The sequence below is a fragment of the Barbus barbus genome, assembly GCF_936440315.1.
Source record: "Barbus barbus genome assembly, chromosome: 35".
NCBI lineage: Eukaryota > Metazoa > Chordata > Actinopteri > Cypriniformes > Cyprinidae > Barbus > Barbus barbus.
The window spans coordinates 5,624,084-5,647,005 of record NC_136763.1 but is presented as its reverse complement, the minus strand read 5'-3'; the positions used below and the strand labels follow the sequence as shown (position 1 = coordinate 5,647,005).

At 38.0% G+C, this 22,922-nt stretch overlaps 1 protein-coding gene across 1 annotated transcript in view; it reads right to left on the bottom strand.

Annotated features, from left to right (window-relative positions):
* The window catches only part of LOC306855380 (voltage-dependent L-type calcium channel subunit alpha-1D-like), a 113,892-nt gene extending 91,900 nt beyond the window's left edge, over nucleotides 1-21,992 (bottom strand). The window contains exons 1-3 of the mRNA XM_079394052.1: nucleotides 21,912-21,992; nucleotides 19,517-19,898; nucleotides 16,371-16,476 (exon numbers count right to left, since the gene is read on the bottom strand). Coding sequence (XP_079250178.1) covers nucleotides 16,371-16,476; nucleotides 19,517-19,749 — 339 coding nt within the window. The 5' untranslated portion in view covers nucleotides 19,750-19,898; nucleotides 21,912-21,992. The remainder of the gene's footprint in view (nucleotides 1-16,370; nucleotides 16,477-19,516; nucleotides 19,899-21,911) is intronic.
* Nucleotides 21,993-22,922: the final 930 nt, after the last annotated feature.

Sequence of the window (22,922 nt, the reverse complement as noted above, 5' to 3'; positions counted from 1 at the left end):
GTAATTCCCAAAATATGACTGCAAGAGGTAACGTGCTGGTGTAGTAATAATAATTAGCTTAATTTAAGAACAACAGAAGTGAATGTTAGGTTTCCATCGTGATATACAACATGACAAGTGTGTGTGTGTGCATGTGTTTGTGTGTGTGTGTGTACTTATGGGAAAGGTTGGAGAATGTGAATATTATTGGCCATGAAAAGGGCACGCTTGTACACAGCAGGAGCTGCCTGGAGCCTTCAATCTACTGCAAGAAACAGTCAGGAATAACCTTATACCAGACTCTGAGTCTGTGCTTGTGTCTGATGAAGAAATGTGAGTGTCTAAAGAGTCTGTGTGTCACCTTGCGCACTTTAAAATGTACCAAATTATGTTTTTATACTCATACTTGCTGCAAGCCACATTTCTGAGCGGCATATTGTATGTAAAGATGGGTAACCTAAAACATTGTAGAGAATACTTGACTAGGGAATGTTTGACTCAGACAGGTACGTCATTAGTGGACCAAGAGATTGGGGCTTCAGCATGTGTTGACTGCTTTTCATATACTCGACAGAAGATGTTCCTTTTTTTGCAAACTGACGCATGATCTATTGGAAGCAGAAATCGTATGGTTAGTGATAGATAACGAGTTTTAATATGCAGTAATGAAGGCTGCTTGCATTATATGACATTGTAATATTCATACGAGGTGCGCCAGGTCTTCCGGAAGCAGAAAAGAAAAAAAGCACCAGGCCCAGACAGTGTCGCATCAGCCTGTCTGAAATCCTGTGCTGACCAGCTGGCCCCCATCTTCACAAAGATCTTCAACAGATCACTGGAACTGTGCGAAGTCCCTTCATGCTTCAAACGCTCCACCATCATCCCCATCCCAAAGAAATCCAAAATTACAGGACTAAATGACTACAGGCCTGTGGCTCTAATGTCTGTGGTCATGAAGTCATTTGAAAAATTGGTGTTGGCCCACCTGAAGGACATCACTGGACCCTCGCTGGATCCTCTTCAGTTTGCCTACAGAGCAAACAGGTCTGTGGACGATGCAGTCAACATGGGACTGCATTATGTACTGCAACATCTAGACAGACCAGGGGCTTATGTGAGGATCCTGTTTGTGGGCATCAGCTCGGCCTTTAACACGATCATTCCAAACGTCCTCCTGCTCAAACTAACTCAGCTCTCCGTGCCCACATCCGTCTGTCAGTGGATCAACAGCTTCCTGACAGATAGGCAGCAGCTAGTAAAGCTAGGAAAATACACATTCAACACCTGCACCATCAGCACTGGAGCTCCTCAAGGCTGCGTTCTCTCCCCACTGCTCTTTGCTCTTCTCCCTCTATACCAACGACTGCACATCTAAAGACCCCTCTGTCAAGCTCCTAAAGTTTGCAGACGACATCACACTGATCAGCCTCATCCAGGACGGTGATGAGTCTGCTTACAGACAGGAGGTTAAGGAGCTGGCTGTCTGGTGCAGTCTTAATAAACTGGAGCTCAACACGCTCAAAACTGTGGAGATGATAATGGACTTCAGGAGAAACCCCCATGAACATGAACAGCACTGTGACTGCACTGGAGTCATTCAGATTCCTGGGCACCACCATCTCCCAGGACCTGAAGTGGGACAATCACATAGACTCCATTGTAAAAAAGGCCCAGCAGAGGTTGTACTTCCTTTGCCAGCTGAGGAAGTTCAACCTGCCACAGGAGCTGCTGAAACTGTTCTACTCCGCCATCATTGAATCCAGCCTCTGCACTTCAATAACTGTCTGGTTCAGCTCAACTACCAATTCTGACCTCAGAAGACTACAGAGGTTAGCGTATCATTGGTACAACCCTCCCCACTCTCCAAGAACTGTACTTATCCAGAGTGAGCAAAAGGGCTGGTAAAATCACTCTGGACCCCTCACATCCAGCACATTCCCTCTTTGAACTGTTACCATCTGGTCGACGCTACAGAGCTCTGAGCACCAGAACGACCAGACACAGGAACAGTTTCTTCCCTCAGGCAATCCATCTCATGTACACTTGACAATAATTATGGTACACACACTATTTATACACTTATTTATCTAACACACATACTTGGTCTACATTTCAATTGCACATAATATACCTCTACATACAAAACTGCCTACTGTAATATACCTGTACATACAATTGTCAATTTGTTTATTGTTATTCCTTATTTACTTGTTCTTTTTAATTCTTCTTTTTATTATCTGTGTTTTTTGTTCTGTCACTGTCATTCTGTTGCACTGCGGTAGCTACTGTCATGAAAACAAATTCCTCGTATGTTTAAACATACCTGGCAATAAAGCTCATTCTGATTCTGATTTACACAAGTCTCTTGAAGCATCTGCTAAATAACCAATAATGAAACTAAATGTCTTAAAATAATGTTCCGGTGTTCTGTCGATTTGTGCTACTCTGTCAGATTTTGCTACCTCCCATTAAAACAGTAGGTAGTACAATTCAACAATGAAAAATGCTACCCGTTTAATTATGATTTATTAATGTCTACACCTACCACAACCCTAAACATACCCTTACAGTAATGCAAATACAGTAATTGTGTTATATTCGCGGTTGTGGCTAGAAGGGATACAGCTACCGGAAATCAACAATAAACCTTTTTTTCTACCTATTAGATTGTGTTTTATTAACGTCTACACCCACACCTACCCCAACCCTAAACCTACCCTTACAGTAATGCAGATACATTAAATGTTGTTGTTCAGCGTGAGAAAAAGGACGAAATTGATGTGTGCATGCGCAGTAAGCCCCGGTAGCAAAATCTGACGGGTAGGATAAAATGTCAGGAGACCGGGTTCAATATGTCAAGTAAAATAAGTTAAGTATGCCATAGATGTTGTCATCAGTGAAATTATGCAGTATAATAGATTTTTATTTTGAGATGTACTAAATATTACATTTAAAGGATTAAACATTTCCCTAAAAATAAAAAGTAGCTGAAATTTATTCACCCTCAAGGCATCCAAGATATATATAAACTTGTTTGTTCATCTGAACAGTAGGGAGGGATACACCTACCTCCCGATTTGATACTATCACGATACCTGGGTGCCGATATGATATGCACTGCGATTTTTTAAAGAATTTCAATTCTACAAGTATTGCGATTCGATATTACTATATGTTGCAATTTTCTTCTTTTTTTTTTTAACTCTAGAGTCTAGACCATGGGAAAAAGTTGAATGATACACTTAATATTCAGACTAAAAAAAAACATCTTAGCAATTACTATTGCAATTCAATATTACAATTTATTGTGATTTTGTTTGCTTAAAGTTTAGACAATGGGAATATGATTCTTTAGGGTCTTAATGAAAGGTCTGTAACATACTGTGGTTAAAATTTCTCAATGGTAATGTAAAAACGCCTTTATCCTGTCAAAATCAGCTCTGTCTTCAGCACGCTGATCTCATCCATGTTTCTTTAAATCCTATGAGCTCTGCTGACTCTCTTCCGTGGAGTGACGAGCAGACCATAGATATGTGTAGATTCCCTATTTGACCGCTCCAGATACATTGACGCGTCAGCCATCTTGCATTCACCATAATAATCAATGAATATTCAAAGATATACAAGCATATAACTTGCTGTTGTAGACGCACACAGTCAATGCACACAAAGATTTACAGACCGTTCCAAAAATGGTGGATGGCTTGCGTATCGCAGGCCATAGAAACAGTCGATAATGAGGCATCTAGGTATATCTATGGAGCATACTACTAAACTTCAGCCGCAAAACTGGCTAACTAGCACATTATTAGGAAAGGCAATTTGAAAATATTCATAAAAACCCAATAAAGATCACACAACAGAAATGTGCGCACGCTCTCTCTCTCTCCCTCCCTCCCTACCGTTAAGTAACTCGTGTATTGTTTTACTTGTTTTTGACATATCCGACCGAACTACAAACTATCCAGTGATGTCTGTGAGAAAGGGATATTCACTCGACGAGCTTGCGTATCTGCGCCGCCGCACGCTCAATCCACTCAGCGTGCTTTGCTTAGCCCATCAGCTCGCACACATCAGCTATGCAGGCGTCAATACTGAATATTTAAAGGTGCCATAGAATGAAAAACTGTCTTTACCCTGGCATATTTAAATAATAACAGTTCTGTACATGGAAATGACATACAGTGAGCCTCAAACACCATAGTTTCCTCCTTCATATGCAAATCTCGTGATTAAAAAAAGACCACTGAAAAACAGGCGAATCAGAACATAACACCGACTGTGACGCAACAGTCGGGATCACTACGCCCCCAACATTTGCATAAACCCGCCCTTGTTCTAAGCCGGCCGAACCATCAGAAGCTCTGCAGGTATTGTAAATAAACAAGCGCGGACAACAGCGAAAATAACACAATAAATGTTATGTTCCAGGCCGTGCAGGGGGTGTGAAGTGCAGGGATGGGTTGGTGTCTGTATTCAGAAAGGCACAGAAAGCAAATAACGCGAGCCACTAAAGGGACATGGTTAGCTCCTTGCTAGCGGTAGCCTGTGACAGTACATACGATTTCACTCTCAGTAAGGAGAGATGAGGATGATGGCGAATGACTTACAGATCCTGAGCACCACTGACAAGCATCTGATCTTGTGAAATGTGTGGTAAGTACTGTTGCTCCATAATGTAAACATAGTTTGTGTGATCGCGTCTCTTGAAAGTGAACTATAACGCGATCGATGGATCGTTCAAAAGCAGTTTCAATGCCTCGCATATTAATAACGGCTCCCTGATGCCCGCGTTTTATAATACAGTATAATTACCTGACGATATAACTGCGAGAGAAAGTATTTAAATATATATTTTCCTCCCTGTGCTTCCTTCTTGCTGATGAGCCGTACTGCGAAACAGCCAATCAGAGCAGAGCTCATTATTATTCATGACCCTGCCAAATAAGCCAATAACAGACCGTTTCATTCTAGGGAGAAATCCTAGGGTTGTAAATGGACATGTAAAATCGTTTCTGGAGATTTTTTGCCCTTACCTAAGCCACATACCTTCTGTGTAGATATCAGAGAACAATTTAAAAATACTGTATCAATGCATTCTATGTCACCTTTAACATTAATTTCATTGCATGCATATACTTCGTACTAGGGCTGGGCGATATGACGATATAATCATATAATCGACGATGTCTCGTAAGTATCACGATGTCGATGTCAACAGTCAGGTAACAGACGATTATCGACATTATCAGGAAAAAAAAATGACAAATGATAAACCTAGTAGGTTGCAAAAAATATTTTACACAGCCCCATAGTCACCATACAGGTCTTTTTGCATGCAAGAATGAAATAATTTAATAGGAGGGTTGGGAATCGAAAAGCTATTCCAATTTTGGAGATAAGATCAGATGCGTAAGGTCAGGAATCGAATTACTTGTTATAAAATTAAATTTCGATTCTGCTTCTCGATTCCTGTATGCGCATTTTTTGTGATTTCAAAAGATTCAACTGCAAGAAGACGAAATAGAACTCACTTCTGCACTCGCGCGCTGTTTTCTGTGCAGAGCACGCGCACGCACACACACACACACACACACACAGCTCGCACCTCTTATATACGCGAACACTGGACTGAGCTCTCTTTCTTGCATTTACACATTCGAATGGACAAATACACACAAAATTATATCCAAATATCCCATAAATATAATCGGTTATGTCTTAAGTGAACGTAAAGAGGGTGTATTGGATCCGTGCATTGACAGCAGTCACTGCCGCCAGTCATTAATGTTAATCAAAGAACAAAAGAAAAGAAAATCCCTCACTGATCTTGACTGAATCACTTTTGTAACCTCAGTTTATATTTTATTTTCCTGTTGTTCGGCGCTGACTACTGTAAAGACAATGAGCATCTGTGTATGCGATTATTTTGGAGATGTGTTCCAGTATAATTGCTCCTTATTTAGGGTAAGGCCATTCTATTTTGATCTCCAGTTTAATCAAAGTTAACCAGAAAAAAGGACAAACAGTGGCACTGCATGTGTTTCTGAATATTTATTTTAACGGACTGTATAATGATGAAAAACCACACACATGACAGTTATAATTAAAATACGCAAATTCCTTCACAGCCTATTCATACAGCACACACAGTGCCCTATTTTTTTAAACAGTGTATACAGTATAATTATGTTTAATTAAGCGGAGATATAGCACTATAAATTCTTAATTCATTTGCAACAAAACTATAAAGTTTTGTTGCAAACGGATGAAGACATTATAGGCTCAACATGCACGTGTTCGGAGATTCGGCAGCCCAACACTGAATATTATATTTTGGGCGTTGTATTTTGATTAATACAATAAAAATGATAAAAACTAAAATACAAAACTAAAATTTTCAATTACCCCTTGTTCTAAATAAATCAGTTATTTTTATTTTGTTAAAAACAGGCCAAAAGAGACCTCCGAACAAAGTAATGTTTTTGCTCAGAATTCTTTTTAATCTCTGCATGACTTTAGTCATACATGATAAATATCAAATAACTTATAGCTACAAGTTTAAAAACAGCGCTACAATTATTCTAATAAAGGAAATTAAACTTACCATCATGAAATTTGTCTAATGCCAAAAAGAAAGAGTACCATCGGAAAACAGGCATATTTATTCAAGACATTACTATATGACACCAACATGCATTTATCATTCTTACAATCACCGCCAGAATGTCCAACTTCACCACGATGAACTTAAAATTGGGTTCTATCATTTTTCCTCAACAGTTCTTCTCACAAAACGAAATTAATTTCAAACACAAATTTGATCAGAACAGAGTGGAAATTATTAGCAACACCAACATAACAGTAAAGCTGTTTTCTGTTAGTTTAAGCACAAACTAAGAAAAGTAATACCAAACTTTAACGTGGCAATAATTAAGACCAAACTGAATATGGTGCACGTCGGCAATGTTTTCTTAGCGGGGGCGGGGCCTGGTGGAGGTGGGGCTTAGGTAGACGATATTATCGGATATCGCAATATTTTTTAAGGCGATTATCGATAAGATATTTTTGACATATCGCCCAGCCCTACTTCGTACACATCCTTAATCTCTAATAACTCCATTCTGCTGTCTGTTGTTCTGTTGTCTGTATATGGCACTTTTCACATGCTGTGTGGTATCGGCGTTTGGTATCGGGACATTTTAACGGGTACAAGTACAGGAGCTCTGTATCGGGTGCATCCCTAGTTTGTAAGAAACAAATCCCTCGTTAAGGCGTTACTGTTGCTTCTGGCCAAAATATGGTCCATAATCCAAAATAATGCTTCCATCAGTGAAAAAAATCCATCCTCTGTTGTCCTCTCACATAACAATCCACTGACATATTTGTTTAGAACTGTTTTCACTTACAAACAGTGCTTGATCTGTGCATATTTCTCTCGTGATTCAGATGAGACAACTTTTTCAATGGAGAAAGCAATATTATTAGCAATATAAGGTTAAAACGCCTTAGTGATGGTTTTTTTTTTTTTCTTACAAACAAGCAGCTTTTCATGTCACAAGACATTAACTGATGGACTGGAGTGGTGTGGGTTACTTGTGGATTACTGTAATGTTTTTATCAGCTGTTTGGACTCATTCTGACAGCACCCATTCACTGCAGTGGATCCATTGGTGATCAAATGATGTAGTGCTACATTTCTCCAAATCGGTTTTATTTTATACAGTCATGGCCAAAAATATCGGCAACCTTGGTAAATAGGATCAAAGAAGGCTGTGAAAATTTATCTGCATTGTTAATCCTTTTGATCTTTTATTTTAAAAATTCACAAAAATCTAACCTTTCATTGGATAAGAATTTAAAATGGGGGGAAATATCATTATGAAATAAATGTTTTTTTCAAATACACGTTCATATTTACCAAGGGTGCCGATATTTTTGGCCATGACTAACATACATATATATATATTAGTGCTGTCAAAGTTAACACATTAAAAGGGGTCATATGATGCGATTTCAAGTTTTCCTTTCTCTTTGGAGTGTTACAAGCTGTTTGCTTATCCGTTTTTAGATCCTTACGGGTACGGAACCTAGGAGTTCTTGTTGACCAGCATTTAAAATTTGATAAACATATCTCTTCCGTTATCGGATCCAGTTTTTATCAGCATCGCTTACTGTCCAAAATTAAATATTTTGTCACTCCTAAAACTCTAGTTTCAGCTTGTTCAAAATGCTTCGGCCAGACTTCTTTTAAAGTGTCGTAAACATGAACACATCACCCCAGGTCTTAAATCCTTACACTGGTTGCCGGTTTGTCAAAGAATAGACTTTAAGATTCTCCTCTTTGTATATAAATTCAATTACACACTGGCTGTCATAGCATGTTTCATAACAGATTCATTTAAACATACATTAAATAATCAAGACTAACAGGTTTAATAAAATATCATGAGCATTTGGTGTAATATTTTGCAAAATGCTCCTCTAGACTTCATTTCTCTAGTGAACTAATGAGCTGTGGACACTGATGACTTGCTGAGGTAAATGAAATGCTACGTGACATTTTATTTCCATGCTGTTTTGTTGATGTCTTTCCGTGGTTGAAACACTGAGTGAGCGATTACATGAGATGCATGAGATGTTCAAACATATTTATTCACGTTAAAACTAGTATTAAAGAAGGAATGATCGCGTTCTCTCATCCCAACTATTTTGAGACCTGTAGCAGGCATCAAATTTGAAATGAGATCATTTAGTGGATAAAATTGTAAAATTTCTCAGTTTAAACATTTATGTTATCCATGTTCTATTGTGAATAAAATATTGGCTCATGTGATTTGAAATTCTTTTCATTTTATTCAAATTTAAAAAACGTCCCAACATTTCCGAAATTCTGGCTGTAAAACAGATTTGGATAAATTTAGCACTACATCAATTAAATTCAGATTCGCAAGCTCTCCATTTGATTGTTGATTCGATTCTCAGTTTTTTTTATTACATTCAGTGAATATAGTTTTAATACAAATGCAATTGATATTTCTAAAAACTGACTACTAAACATCAGTTTACGAGTGGTGAATTAACAAATTAAGAGACACGGGCCTGTATTGTAAACCTATTCTCTCTCTTTTTTTTTTTTTAATAGGGTCCTATTTTTTTTAAATCAATAATAGGGAATAATTTTTTTTCCTGGTAATCAAATGAAGCCATAAAACATTAATTGCATTTATCCTAATCAAATGAAAATTAAACCCTTTTATTTTTTGTCAAACAAAGTGCTGCACAACAGAGGTTTACTGTCAAAACGGAAAAGAAAACAAATGTGATTATTGCTTTAACCTTAATTTTTTAAATTTGCAAATATTTCAAACAACCTTCTTTCACTTTGTCATTATGGGGTATTGTTTGCAGAACTTTGAGGAAAATAATGAATTTAATCCATTTTGGAATAAGGCTGTAACATAACAAAATGTGGAAAAAAGTGAAACGCTGTGAATACTTTCCGGATGTAAAAAAATATTTATACAGCAGTTCTTTGTGGTCTTCAAATCGGTTTAGCCAAGAGAAGTGCAATATTCTAGTGATACACTATAAAAAATAATGGGTTAAATACAGCCCAGTGCAAACCCAGCGATTGGGTGGTTTTCAACCAACAGTTGGGTTAAATGTTTACCAGTAACCCAACCGCTGGGTCAAAAACAACCCAATCGCTGAGTTTGTCCATACTTTACCCAGCACAGGGCTGTATTTAACTCAGCATTTTTTAGAATGTAACAGAACTCCAACCGTTTGTATCACTCCACTTCTAGTATTTCTCACAGCAAGCGTCATGGCGGACGCCCAAATCCACTATAATTGAAGAAATAACACTGTTTTTGTGACCGTAGTTTTTTAGTCAAGAATGTACTTGTTTAGACTTGAAATGTGCGATTCGTCCACCTAAAACAGAAAATAAATTTGAACTTCACACTGTTTTTAACGGTCCTGAATATCGTGTCCTATTGACTTTCATTCCAAGTGCCTTAGTGTAAACTGAGAGAAGGTCAAAGTGATTGTCTGTGTATTGTGTCATTGCTCGACTTGTTTTGAGCCCAGAACACTCCAATACTCAACCTTTATCACCTGGAAAGGCCAAATGAAAGCTGATACCTTTGGGTAACGAAGTACCTTAGAAATAGGACACCTAATACACAAGGAGCTCATGCATAAAAAGAGGCACAGAAACACCTCACAACACAGCACAGACATTACCGTTGTTCTGTAGAGGCAGAATGACAAAGGAAAAGATCCTGTAATTTACACTGAAAAGGCATTGCATTATTTGTTAAACAGGTGGTTACTACCCAATCACTGGAGGACTGTCCTATTTCACATACTGTACTATTTGATGTCATTTAGTATGAAAATTTGTGGTTGGTAAGATTTTCAAATGTTTATGCTCACCAAGGCTGCATTTATATAATCAAAATACAGTGGAAACAGTAATATTGTGAAATATCATAACATTTTGTAAAATGTAATTTATTCCTGTGATGCAAAGCTGAATTTTCAGCATCATTACTCCAGTCTTCAGTCTCGCATGTCCTTATTATTCTAATATGATGATTTGATGCTTAATTATTATTAAAAAAATTATTGATTATATGTTTGGAAAAACACGATACATCTTTTTTCCAGAGTTATTTGAAGAATAGAAAGCTCAAAAGAACAACAAATATTTCAAACAGAAAACTTTTGAAACATTCTTAATGTCTTTACGATCACTTAAGCATGATGATGATATCAGCTGGGAATTTTGTTCACATGAGGCAGTGTAGGGTCTGTGTGTGCTCTGTGATAAAGTCATGCTCTGAAAAATACTTAAACATTTTTGTTGGATCTAAGAGACGTTTGATCCTGAACCGGACCCCCTAATTGGAATCTGTGATCTTAACAAAACTCCCAAGAGCTGCATCTATAACCACAACTAAAACTGAAGCTCAGCTGAGGAAATTAAGAATTACCAACCTGCTTTTTAGTCAGTAACAATGCTTGATCTGTGCCACAGACGTTATTTCTGAGCTCTCTGTGCTCTGAAAGCAGCACAACCTCATGCAGTCCTGTGTGAGGTGTTCTCTGTGGTGCTAAAATCAGCGAAAGACAGCCTCTGTATTAATTTGCATAGTATTATATGAGGAAGCAATGTGATGCTAGGTTGCACCAATCTATTTCTATTCCTCGCTTTCTATTACATATCACAGCTTTCAAAACCGTCGCAAGCCATTTACAACTGCAGGCAAGTGGGAAAAAAACAACAGGGACATTATAAAATGAGATACTGGCCAAAGAAAAACACCCACAATAAAGTTCTCATGATATTCTGGGGCCAGATTCACAAAGAAATTAAGTAACACTTTATTTAAAGGACCAATTCTCAATATTAACTAGTTGCTTATTAGCATGCATATTACTAGCATTTTGGCTGTTTATTAGTATTTATAAAGCACATATTAATACCATACTCTGCAAGACCATATTCTAGATCCCTTAATCCTATCCCAAACCTAAACTGAACAACTACCTTACAAACTATTAATAAGCAGAAGTTGTAGTTAATAACTACTAGAGAGAGTTGGTCCCCAAACTAAAATGTGAACAAATTGTTTTAAGATTGTAAGAATGTTCCTATGGGTAGTTCTTGAAAGGTTCTTGAATATATTCTTAAGAACAACATTTGTATTTATATATTTATTCATTTTTCTTAAAAAGAAAAGGACAAATATGGTGTTATCTGACTCTGGTGCTCTCATGTGTGTGATAACTATTTAATAATTATATATTATAATCACTCATCCATAGTAATATAAATGCATTTGTTGTAGCAGAATGTTTAATATTCTGTTTAATATTTAAAACAATCCAACAAATTCCTTAAACATCTTACCTATGAGGATTTAGACAAGGTTGTGCTAACTTTAAGAGGTTCTGATCATTTTTAAGAAAATTCAGTTTTTTAGGAATTTAAAATCTCAAGTTCTTAAAGGTGCCATAGAATGCATTGATACAGTATTTTTAAATTGTTCTCTGATATCTACACAGAAGGTATGTGGCTTAGGTAAGGGCAAAAAATCTCCAGAAACGATTTTACATGTCCATTTACAACCCTAGGATTTCTCCCTAGAATGAAACGGTCTGTTATTGGCTTATTTGGCAGGGTCATGAATAATAATGAGCTCTGCTCTGATTGGCTGTTTCACAGTACGGCTCATCAGCAAGAAGGAAGCACAGGGAGGAAAATATATATTTAAATACTTTCTCTCGCAGTTATATCGTCGGGTAATTATACTGTATTATAAAACGCGGGCATCAGGGAGCCGTTATTAATATGCGAGGCATTGAAACTGCTTTTGAACGATCCATCGATCGCGTTATAGTTCACTTTCAAGAGACGCGATCACACAAACTATGTTTACATTATGGAGCGGCAGTACTTACCACACATTTCACAAGATCAGATGCTTGTCAGTGGTGCTCAGGATCTGTAAGTCATTCGCCATCATCCTCATCTCTCCTTTCTGAGAGTGAAATCGTATGTACTGTCACAGGCTACCGCTAGCAAGGAGCTAACCATGTCCCTTTAGTGGCTCGCGTTATTTGCTTTCTGTGCCTTTCTGAATACAGACACCAACCCATCCCTGCACTTCACACCCCCTGCACGGCCTGGAACATAACATTTATTTTGTTATTTTCGCTGTTGTCCGCGCTTGTTTATTTACAATACCTGCAGAGCTTCTGATGGTTCGGCCGGCTTAGAACAAGGGCGGGTTTATGCAAATGTTGGGGGCGTAGTGATCCCGACTGTTGCGTCACAGTCGGTGTTATGTTCTGATTCGCCTGTTTTTCAGTGGTCTTTTTTAATCACGAGATTTACATATGAAGGAGAAAACTATGGTGTTTGAGGCTCACTGTATGTCATTTCCATGTACAGAACTGTTATTATTTAAATATGCCAGGGTAAAGGCAGTTTTTCATTCTATGGCACCTTTAAGTCTTGTCTTTTGAAAAATCTAGAAAAAAAAGAGAAGAACAATAATAAGATGATAAATAGCAGATCAAAATAATTTTTAGAATGTTTCATTAATCTGTCCCTTGGTGCCTGTATGACTGTATGTCAGTATGAATTTTTCACCAGTTTTATCACCAGCCAGATGAAAATCATCAAAATTTGTAAATTGCATGACTTAAGGTAAAGGGTTTGCTCAAAATGACCAAAACTAATGGTGATTCTTTACACAGCAACATCACAAATTATTCATCTAGTAAAATATAAAAGCCTCATCGACCCTTTATATGGGCTGCTGGAACATCTTTGACCCTCTAATGCATCTATAGGCTCTCCAGCATGACCTCTGCTCATCTGTGTGAGACAACCTGGGAAGTATGCTATCATACCTGCTGGGATTCTGATGAAATTTTGCTGTGCGATTACCTCCTGCTGTTTAACACACACACATGGGAGTGCAGATGGATGAGATAACACAGCCAACACATGAAAAAATAAATCAAGCAAGAGGAAAACAATCGACAAGCTTGTTTGTTTGATGTGTATTAAAAGAACAATGCCCTGCTTGTGAGGTTTACAGTAATCTGAATTGGTCGTGTGGTAAGACTACAAACGAAGTCCAACAGAAATATAAAGTTTTACAGCCAAAAAAATGCAAAACACCCAAAATGCTTCGGGGGTGGGGGGTTGGGGACCCAGGAAGCACTATCTCCCTGCCATTTCTCTTTCCTGTCTGAGTTGCTGAAATCACTCAAACTGTGCCAGTAGCCATGAGAGCTATTCACAAATCACGAAGCCCTCGTGCTGAGCCACGCTCCGCCACAAGATTGAACAGCTGTCTTATCTCAACTCACAATCGTCCTCTCGATCCAAAGCACAGAGAAGAACATCCGCCCCCTCTGAACCCGGTCCAAATGCTCCGCTTGTCTAAATATAAATCATTTATCAGAAGAGTTCAAGATCAGATCAATTCAACTGTACAAGCGAAGCAGTTTGACGAAAGGAAGCGAAGCAAGTTTGAAAAGAAAATGTCTGAGCTGAGCGTGCATCTGTTCTCAGAAAAGATCATCGAGATTATAATGTGACAGATTTTACTCTATGTCCTTCCAGAAATATACACATATAATCACAATGCCGTGGCTTTGTGTGTCTTTCATTCGCCTGTTCTCAAAGAAAAAAAATATTATGAAACAACTGAAATCCGGCCTGATTTCCTAACAATATTTGGTCTTTATTATGCAAATTCTTGACAAATAAAGTCCTCATTTGCTATAACTTAACTGATAATATACTGTATATTCTTAAAGTCTCCCTGCAATCTCAAATTTTATCCATTAAAACTCATCTTTGACAATCAAAATGATATATTAAATATATTATACATTATACGTAAAATCATAACGTTTTCCCCCAGTGAAAATTATTTCTTCATGCCTCAAAATAGCGTTAATGTACACTTTATACCCTTAAAGGGATAGTTCACTCAAATTCTGTCATTAGTTACTCACCCTCATGTTGTTCCAAACCCGTAAGACCTCCGTTCATCTTCGGGAACACAAAGATATTTTTGATGCATCCCGTGAGCAAGGACATCGTTAAAATAATAAAATAATCCATGTGACATCGGGGGTTCAACTGTAATTTTACGAAGCTGACACAGAACAGGATATGCTGTTTAGACGAATTGTTGAACAAAGTCGGTATTTTTATTTTTTTATTATAATTCTTTTTCCACACACAAAAAGTAATCTTGTAGCTTTGTAAAATTACAGTTGAACCCCCGATGTCGCATGGATTATTTTACCGATGTCCTTGCTACGTTTCTGGACCTTGATCGTGTTAGGATCCTTGCTGTCTATGGGAGGGTCAGAGAGCTCACGGGATGCATCAAAAATATCTTAATTTGTGTTCCATAGATGAACGGAGGTCTTACGGGTTTGGAACAACATAAAAGTTAATGACAGAATTTTCATTTTTGTGTGAACTATCCCTTTAACTGTAATCTCTAGCTTCCAGAGAGACGTCCAGCAGATGACGTAGGACGTATGAGTAGCGTAAACTGGTGAGAATATGCTTGTCTCGCGAGAACTAAGTTGTGTTTACAGCAAAGGAAAACCAGTCTCCTCTTGCCATATATCGAAACCTTTTTAAATTGCCTTATACCTTCAACCTTTTTCTTTACAAATCCTCATTTTGTGCTTCTAATTCGCATTCGTCATCTGCTCGAATGCCACTTTCTAGTGAACATGCGTACGACAGTTAACAGAAACTAGAGATAAGCTACAGTTTATAAAGTTTTAAATCTAAATATTTCTAACACAAACACATCAATTCACCTCAGAAGCCTTTATTAACCCCCCGGTGCCATGTGGAGCACTTTTTATGATGTATGGATGCAGTTTTTTGGGCTTCAAACTCTTAACCCCCATTCACTGCCATTATAAAGATTGGAAGAACTAAACCTTTAACTCTAAGTATACGCAGAACCGCATGAATATGCTAATTAGTCCCTGCCTCCACTCAATGCACCAGCTCAAAACTGCTCCACTTTCACTCGGTTAACTGAAGTAGTTAACGCTACACAATGGCAAGTGGCAATATTATATCAATCCATCCGTATATGTTTGAACTACTGTAGAAACTGATTCTGAAGAAGAAGAGGAAGAGTGAATTATAAAAGTCAATGTATCAGAATGGTCATTTATTTTATGTATAGCTCTCTACAACGTCGGACATGTAATGGTAATTGATACCATTAGCTTTTGGCTTGACTGCATTATCAAACAGCTAGTAATGCGTTACAAATGTTAAACAAACCATGTTCCTGTTCACCATCTCAGAGAGCTACCTTCTAAAACTCAACATCCATATGTACAAACACTTTGCTAATGATATGAAAAGTCCTGCCCCGCAAGTTGACAGGATTGGTTACATGTATGTGACATAAGAAACATGCGTTATTCCAAACCACGTCTTTGCTACACTGGATTTCAAGGAGAAAATGCTCAGCAATGGCGTTGACTGATGAATTTGCACATGTTTTGTCTTTAAGCATATTAAAAACAGTAGACAGACATGTAAACAAATTTAAAAACTTGAATTTCACCACATGGGGTCTTTAAGCCACAAGGATTCACTATGAAATTCTCTATAAATGACAACTACACACCATTAAAATGTAAAAGGGCGGAGCTTAGTCTCCATTAAAAAATGAAAAACCCCACACTCTTTGATCAGAGACCCATCTTCAGATGCAAACAACAGTTAATGTGAGTGTGGGGTTTGGGGTCATGGCAGGGGTCAGACTGGAACAAGCTAAGAGGTCAAAAGGTTGCAGTTATTTACTCACCAGGTCGTGGTTGGTTGAGTTGGAATCATCCTCGGGAAAGGGGATGTATACAGCTAAGGCCATGCAGTTGGCGAAAATCGCTATCAATATAAAGATATCAAATGGCCTGAGATGAGAGTTAAGGAGTAGAACAAAGTGAATTAATCATTAATAATTCAAGTCAGAGGCAATTAATATACATCCAGTCATTCTTGTGAAGGTTTACAAGTTAAATTTGCTAATGGAATCAATCAACAACAACAACAAAAAATCTGGCATATATTGGTGTCACACACTAAGCAGGAGCAAGGAGACGAGGAGAATATTCAATATCCTTTTTATTGAAGCCAACACAAGGAACATGGAGCTCGGGGGTTAGACAAACAATACCGGACATCAGACACAGGGAAAACCAAGGCTTAAGAATACTGGGAAACTAATCAAAGGGACCAGAAACAGGTGGGGTGGAAATCAAACACAGCAGGGAGGAATCCTAATCGAAGAACCTAATGGGAACGGGAGGGAAACACAGGACATGGGGACACAAGACTGACAACTGGACATATTTAAAATCATGGGAAGGGGACAAATTTTAATTCAAGGTCGAAATGTGAATAAGTCAACTTTCAACTCATTCCTCAAGTTGGCTCGATTAAAATGGAATTACTCCAAACCGATTATTCAAAATGCCATAAATTCAGATTGGTTACTTGGCTTGCTAGCATTTTTATTTCATTTTCTAAGGGTCTGAAAAACACATTTATGTTTTTTAATAAGCCCTATTTATTTATTTTATTATGCATAAGATGGCTGATTTGTTTTTATTTTTTTAAATTTCAACAAAACCTATAAGTACCTATATTTCCTTGGTGATATTTCATTTTCAAAATTTGTGAGTTTACGAGGCATAAAAACATATCACCTCATTATTCAATCAGTGATCGTGGACTATGTTCATCAGCTGGCCTGAAACGGTCACACCGGCCCCTGTTAATCTGTACATCTTTATTATTCAACTGAGCAAAATTTTATCTTGTGATTGCTCAAAAGAGTCAGAAATAAATAGCAGTGAGTAGCTACTTGCATGCGGCTTAACAGTAAAAAGTCCATCACAACAGCACTGACTCAGCCGCTCTGCTTTCCTGCTAGTGAGACGTACAAAATGTAAATAAAACAGCTGTGAGTCAGAGGACCTGAAAATGCTGCAGTCTACATTAAATATTTGACAGTCAATCATACAAAGCTATCCTCTGCTTTCACAAAAATGCCTAATTTTGTGTGTCAAGGATACATTTTACACTACATTCTAGGTTGGGTCTCACATTACACTTTTGCGTTTTTTAAATCCAGTACAATGCAATGCTCTAATTTTACGCTGCTAAATACTCTTATTAGGCCATGAGCTAGGACACTAAAATGTTAGATTATGCGCCATTCAGGGGAAGTTCTCTCTGACTTTCCCATGATTCCCTTGAGGAAAGACAAGGCTGCTAGCGCTAGGTTAACATATTTCTACACAACACAAATGTTAACACCTGCAATGCTTGTTTCACTGTACATTATATTGTTTAACAACAATATGCAGCTTAAAAAAAATAAGACATTCTAGGCTATACATCCTCTCTCGAAGAGATGAATCTGAAATCTACAGCCTGGAAGCCATAGCTCTTCCCATAGGGCCGGGGAACAGATGTCCTTTTCAAAGCTCAGCTACAAACGCTAACTTGCGTTTGAGATTAAGGTGTTTCTCACTGCAGGGAACACAGCTTCTCTCTAATAAAGACCACCAGACAAGATTCTACCGGAGATCACGAGCTGGGATGTCTGCTAGAGACACAAAGGTGGACTACTTTCATTTGTTTACCTGTTCTCTTGATGATTCGCTCAATTACTTCATCTCACCTTCACCTATTTTCAGCACAGGCCACAACCAAACCACACCATACGTTAGTTTTCTAGAGAAATAATGGCAGAGGAAACTCAAAAGCGTATTTACAAACAACAAACTTGGACTTGAAGAGCAGACCACTAGTTTTCCACATGTTCGAATGCAAGTCTGCTAAAATCGAGTATACTGAAAAACTGTATGCTGCCATTTTTTCCATGAAACAAACATATTTGAGTCCACTGTTCTTCACTAGTCTATTTTTACAGCCTCATTGTGTTTGTAATCATGCACTTGCAAACCATTCTAACTCAAACTTTTAGAGAAAATGTTTTTAAAATCAAGAATCAGAAAAGAGTTAGTTAAAGAGTTAAGAAGCTTACTGGTGATGACGTCGAAGTCTGTTTGTTTTATAGCCTACATTTACGTCTTTACTTCTGGCAATTGTATTTAGACTTCAAAATTCAAAGAAGTTGTGTTCATTGGAGAAGATTATCATGATGAACCAAACAACAAAGAATCATCAACTTTTGTTGATCACAGATCTTATATTCTGCCATAATCCAAAAGCAAATGGAAAAATCCTGTTGGGTTTTTGTCGAGGGAATCAGGGTGATGCAAACTTCTGAGTTGGCCTACAAAAATGCTATGCATCGCTCTGTTGCAATTTTGCTGCTAAGCTGCCTTCAACCTGATAGACCTAACCTACCTGATAGACCTCAAACTCTTAAAATTAACCATGGTTTTATTATAGTAAAAGAGTACTACCATAGTTTTTGGCGTATTCATTTCCATTTGTATAACCACAGTTAATTTGCAAAACCACAGTTAATTTGTGGTTACCATGGTTTACCTAACCATGCTTTTTTGGTTTTATTTGTAGTAAAACCACAGTAAATTTTTCGCAATGACTACCACCATTGGGTGGATATAGTCAAACAGCAATGTTCTGATGGCACCACAAAGCCAAATCGTTCAATTTTCAATGGACTCAACCTATAAATGGCTTAATTATAGCTGTCTTAACATCAAGTTGTGCATTTTTTTCTTCTGTGAAAGACAAAGCATTTTAAAGAAAGTTGGGGTCTAAACAACTTTGCCCTCCATTGTGTGGAAAAAGAGGGAAAAAAGTAGTCATACAAGTTTGGAACGACACAAAGGTTAGTATATGTACATTTTGGGGAAAAAAAAACTCCTTTAAACTTGGATATGAGAACATTTTAAACACCCTAAGGGTCTTGATATTAATCAATCCCAATGTTTTACAAACAGAAAAGGATACTTCCATTCCACGAGGCTGATGCAGGCCCGGCGGATGGGGTTGTTGAGGTTGAGGCAGAAGAGAGCTCTCTGCGCCCGCGTGTTGGCCGAACTGCCCTGTTTTTTGCTCTTGGCATACTGCTGCCGCTTCTTCTGGGCCAGCGAGCCGACCGGTACCACTGACGATACAGGCACGGAGGCTGCAGGGGGCGCGGCAGGAGTCGCAGCAGGCGGAGCAGGGCCGTTGGCACTCATGGTGCGGGCGTGGGCCTGAGCGGGGCGTCCACCAGCATGGGCCTGCCAGGGGAGAGGGCACAGGGGTGGGCACTGGAGCGGAGGGTCTCACCAACAGGCTGGCACGTCACCAGAGACAGGGACTCTGGTACTGCTGGCATAATTTGCCTCTGTGAAAGCCAGAGAGGAGAGTTAGAGAGAAAACGAGAAAGCGCAGAGAATATAGTGGGAGGCTGTGCAGTGACTTCCTTCACTGCTACATTATATTATGCAACAATGTGGGCGTAGGACAAAAAGATGCATACAGTATGTCTTTGGGTCTAAAAGGCCAGTGTCTCAACCAATGTTTGCGAGCAAACCAACATGTAAAAGACGTGGGCACCAAAAGAACCTCTATATTTAAAGGAATAGTTAATATAAACATGAAAATTCGGCCCTTATTTACTTACTTTCATGTCAGAAACACTATAAAAGTAGCCCATACGACTCATGCGTTATATTTAGCCTCTGCTTTTGAGAACACCATGTAAAAAGCGTTCATTAGACAAAAATTTAGGCCGTTATTTGATTATTAAAGGCACATAAATCTTCTTTTTTAATCAGTAACACTTTACAATAAGGTCCCGTTACTTAACGTTAATGCACTAACAATGATCAATGCATTTGTTAGAGTATTTAAATAATATTATATTAATATTAACAGATACAACTTCTGATTTTGCATTAGTAAATGTTGAAATGAACATTAGGATAAATAATTGCTTCAGAAGCATTTTTCATAGCTAGTTCAGGTTTATCAACTAATGTTATTATAAAGTGTTACCTTATATTCTACATATATGAACTGCTACATCATGTCATGACAAAAAAAAAAAAAAAAAAAAAAAAAAAACAGCATTTGGCATAAAACTTGTCCCATTATGTATATATTGACAATGTTTATTCCTTTAAATCTAAAATCAAAACCATGAATACAGGAGTATCGAATATGAGGTGTACAAACAACATGCCAGTTTTAACTAAGAATATCCTTGTACAGGTTACTACGATTTCTCAACAAACCAGGGCAGCAAAAAGAAAATGCATAACATGCTGCTTAAATGACAGAAGTATTATTAGGATAGTCACAAAAAAAAAAAGTTACAGCCTGTGGAAAAATCAATGCGTGTAGTGTGACCCAATGAAAACTAGCCAGCAAACAGATGCATTGTGGCAGAGAATCACACTACCAACATCCCCACATAAAAACAGACATTATCAGCAAACAACAGCAAGAAAAACACACTCTGCATTTAAATACTAGCAAAAAGCACACATCAGGCTCATGGGATCCACAAATGTCACTCATATCCATCAGAGTCCTTGACCTACTAGGCCCTGCAGAGGAAATTAAGACATGCATGGAAAGGTCATATCGCCTGTATACATTTCCCTTCAAGCATTTGTCTGCCATCGGATCGTGAAAACCTAAGACATGGCATCCAAATATGTCACAAATGCAAGCCTATGCTCTGCTGTGATTGGATGGGCTATACAATAATTGTTAATCTTCACACTAATGATATAGGACATATACTGCACTATATCCTTGTCAAATACTGGCTGGTATATTAGATATATTTATCATTCTAACCTCATACATGATGCAAATTGAAAACGAAATATAGCTCCTTAATGATTTCATTCGAATAGTGCTTGCATACATACTAAATGTTGACGTTTAAACTATTTTGTAGGACAATGACACATATTGTCATTGTAACATCGCACGGCAATAATGCCTTTAGACGCATAATGCATATTTTTGATGACATATATGCTTAATGCGTATACATAAAGATGCTCGTGACTCTAAGACAATAACTGCAGCGTTTCTCCTCAAAAATGAAATATTGCATATAGCAGCCGAATCTGTGTCTTTCTTTAGATGATGCCAATGATGCTCAGTTGCAACAGCTGTGATGCATCTTTATAGTCACCGACTGTTCATTTCGTTAAAAAACGCCTGATTATGACAAGCAGTGACAACATCAAAGATCTAACTGGACCAAAACGAGCGCAAACCCCTCTGCATCAGCATCTTTTCAGCTCGGACTCGGACGCAAAACCATGGCACTCCATCATTTGTTTAAAAAGATCCATTTTAACTCGAAACGCGCCAGGCCGCTGCGTGAACATCCTACCTTTGATGAGGTCTTTCCTTTCAGCTGGGGAGGATGGTGATTCGGCTTATATCCAGAGATAAAACTCCGACATTGATTAAAACGCTCAGGTCCGATCTGACACGGTAAATTCAAATGCATCAGTATGCATTCGTTATTTTGCGCGTGAGAGAGCGCGAGAGCTTCCTCGCGTTCGGCGCGCGCTGCCCGTGTTTAAGCGTCACGCGGCGTCGGTGAACGGTGAAATGAGCTGAACTCCCCCTCTGGCTGTGCATGCACAAACCGAGCTCACTTTAATGAAGAGCGCTCTGAATCATTTAGAGAATCGGTTCGTTTAAATGGATCATTTCGTAGAATCACTTGAGCTATCACTCAATGCCCAATGCTGGATTTTACTTCTGTTTTTTGTTATAAATCCTCTTTATCGCTACAATATTGGTAGCAGAAATGCTGTTAACAGAAGGTGCTGTTCACAATATGTTCAAATGAATATTCATATGCTGTCCCAGATAGCAAGATGTCTGTTAAAGATCACTTGATCTAAAAAGCATCTTCTGTGTACAAACATTTGACAGTCTGTAAGATGTCAGTTTTATATATATTCTAAATCATAACATCTTAAAGACATCTAATATACGTCTATTTGACATCTAAAAGGAAACGTAAAGAAAGCGAAAATAAACTTTCAAAGTTAGCCAAAATATCACTTTTTTAGGGTCCTTGACTCTGCTTACTCCTGTTTACTAAGTATCGTAAAAAATAGTAACTATCGTGTCTTTTCCTATATCAGTAAATATATGAAAACCTGCAGCAGTCTTTTAACATTCATTTACAAATTAGCCTCTCATTAAAAAACTATAAAGCCTAATGGGATTTCGTCACATGTTGTGTTTATTTTTTCTCCAATGAATGTCGGCCACAATTATTAGCACCCCTAGAAATTCTTATGAGTAAAATATCTCTGAAGTATATTCCCATTCATATTTAAATTTTTTAGCACACCAGGGTGACTAGGAGCATAAAATTGTCCAG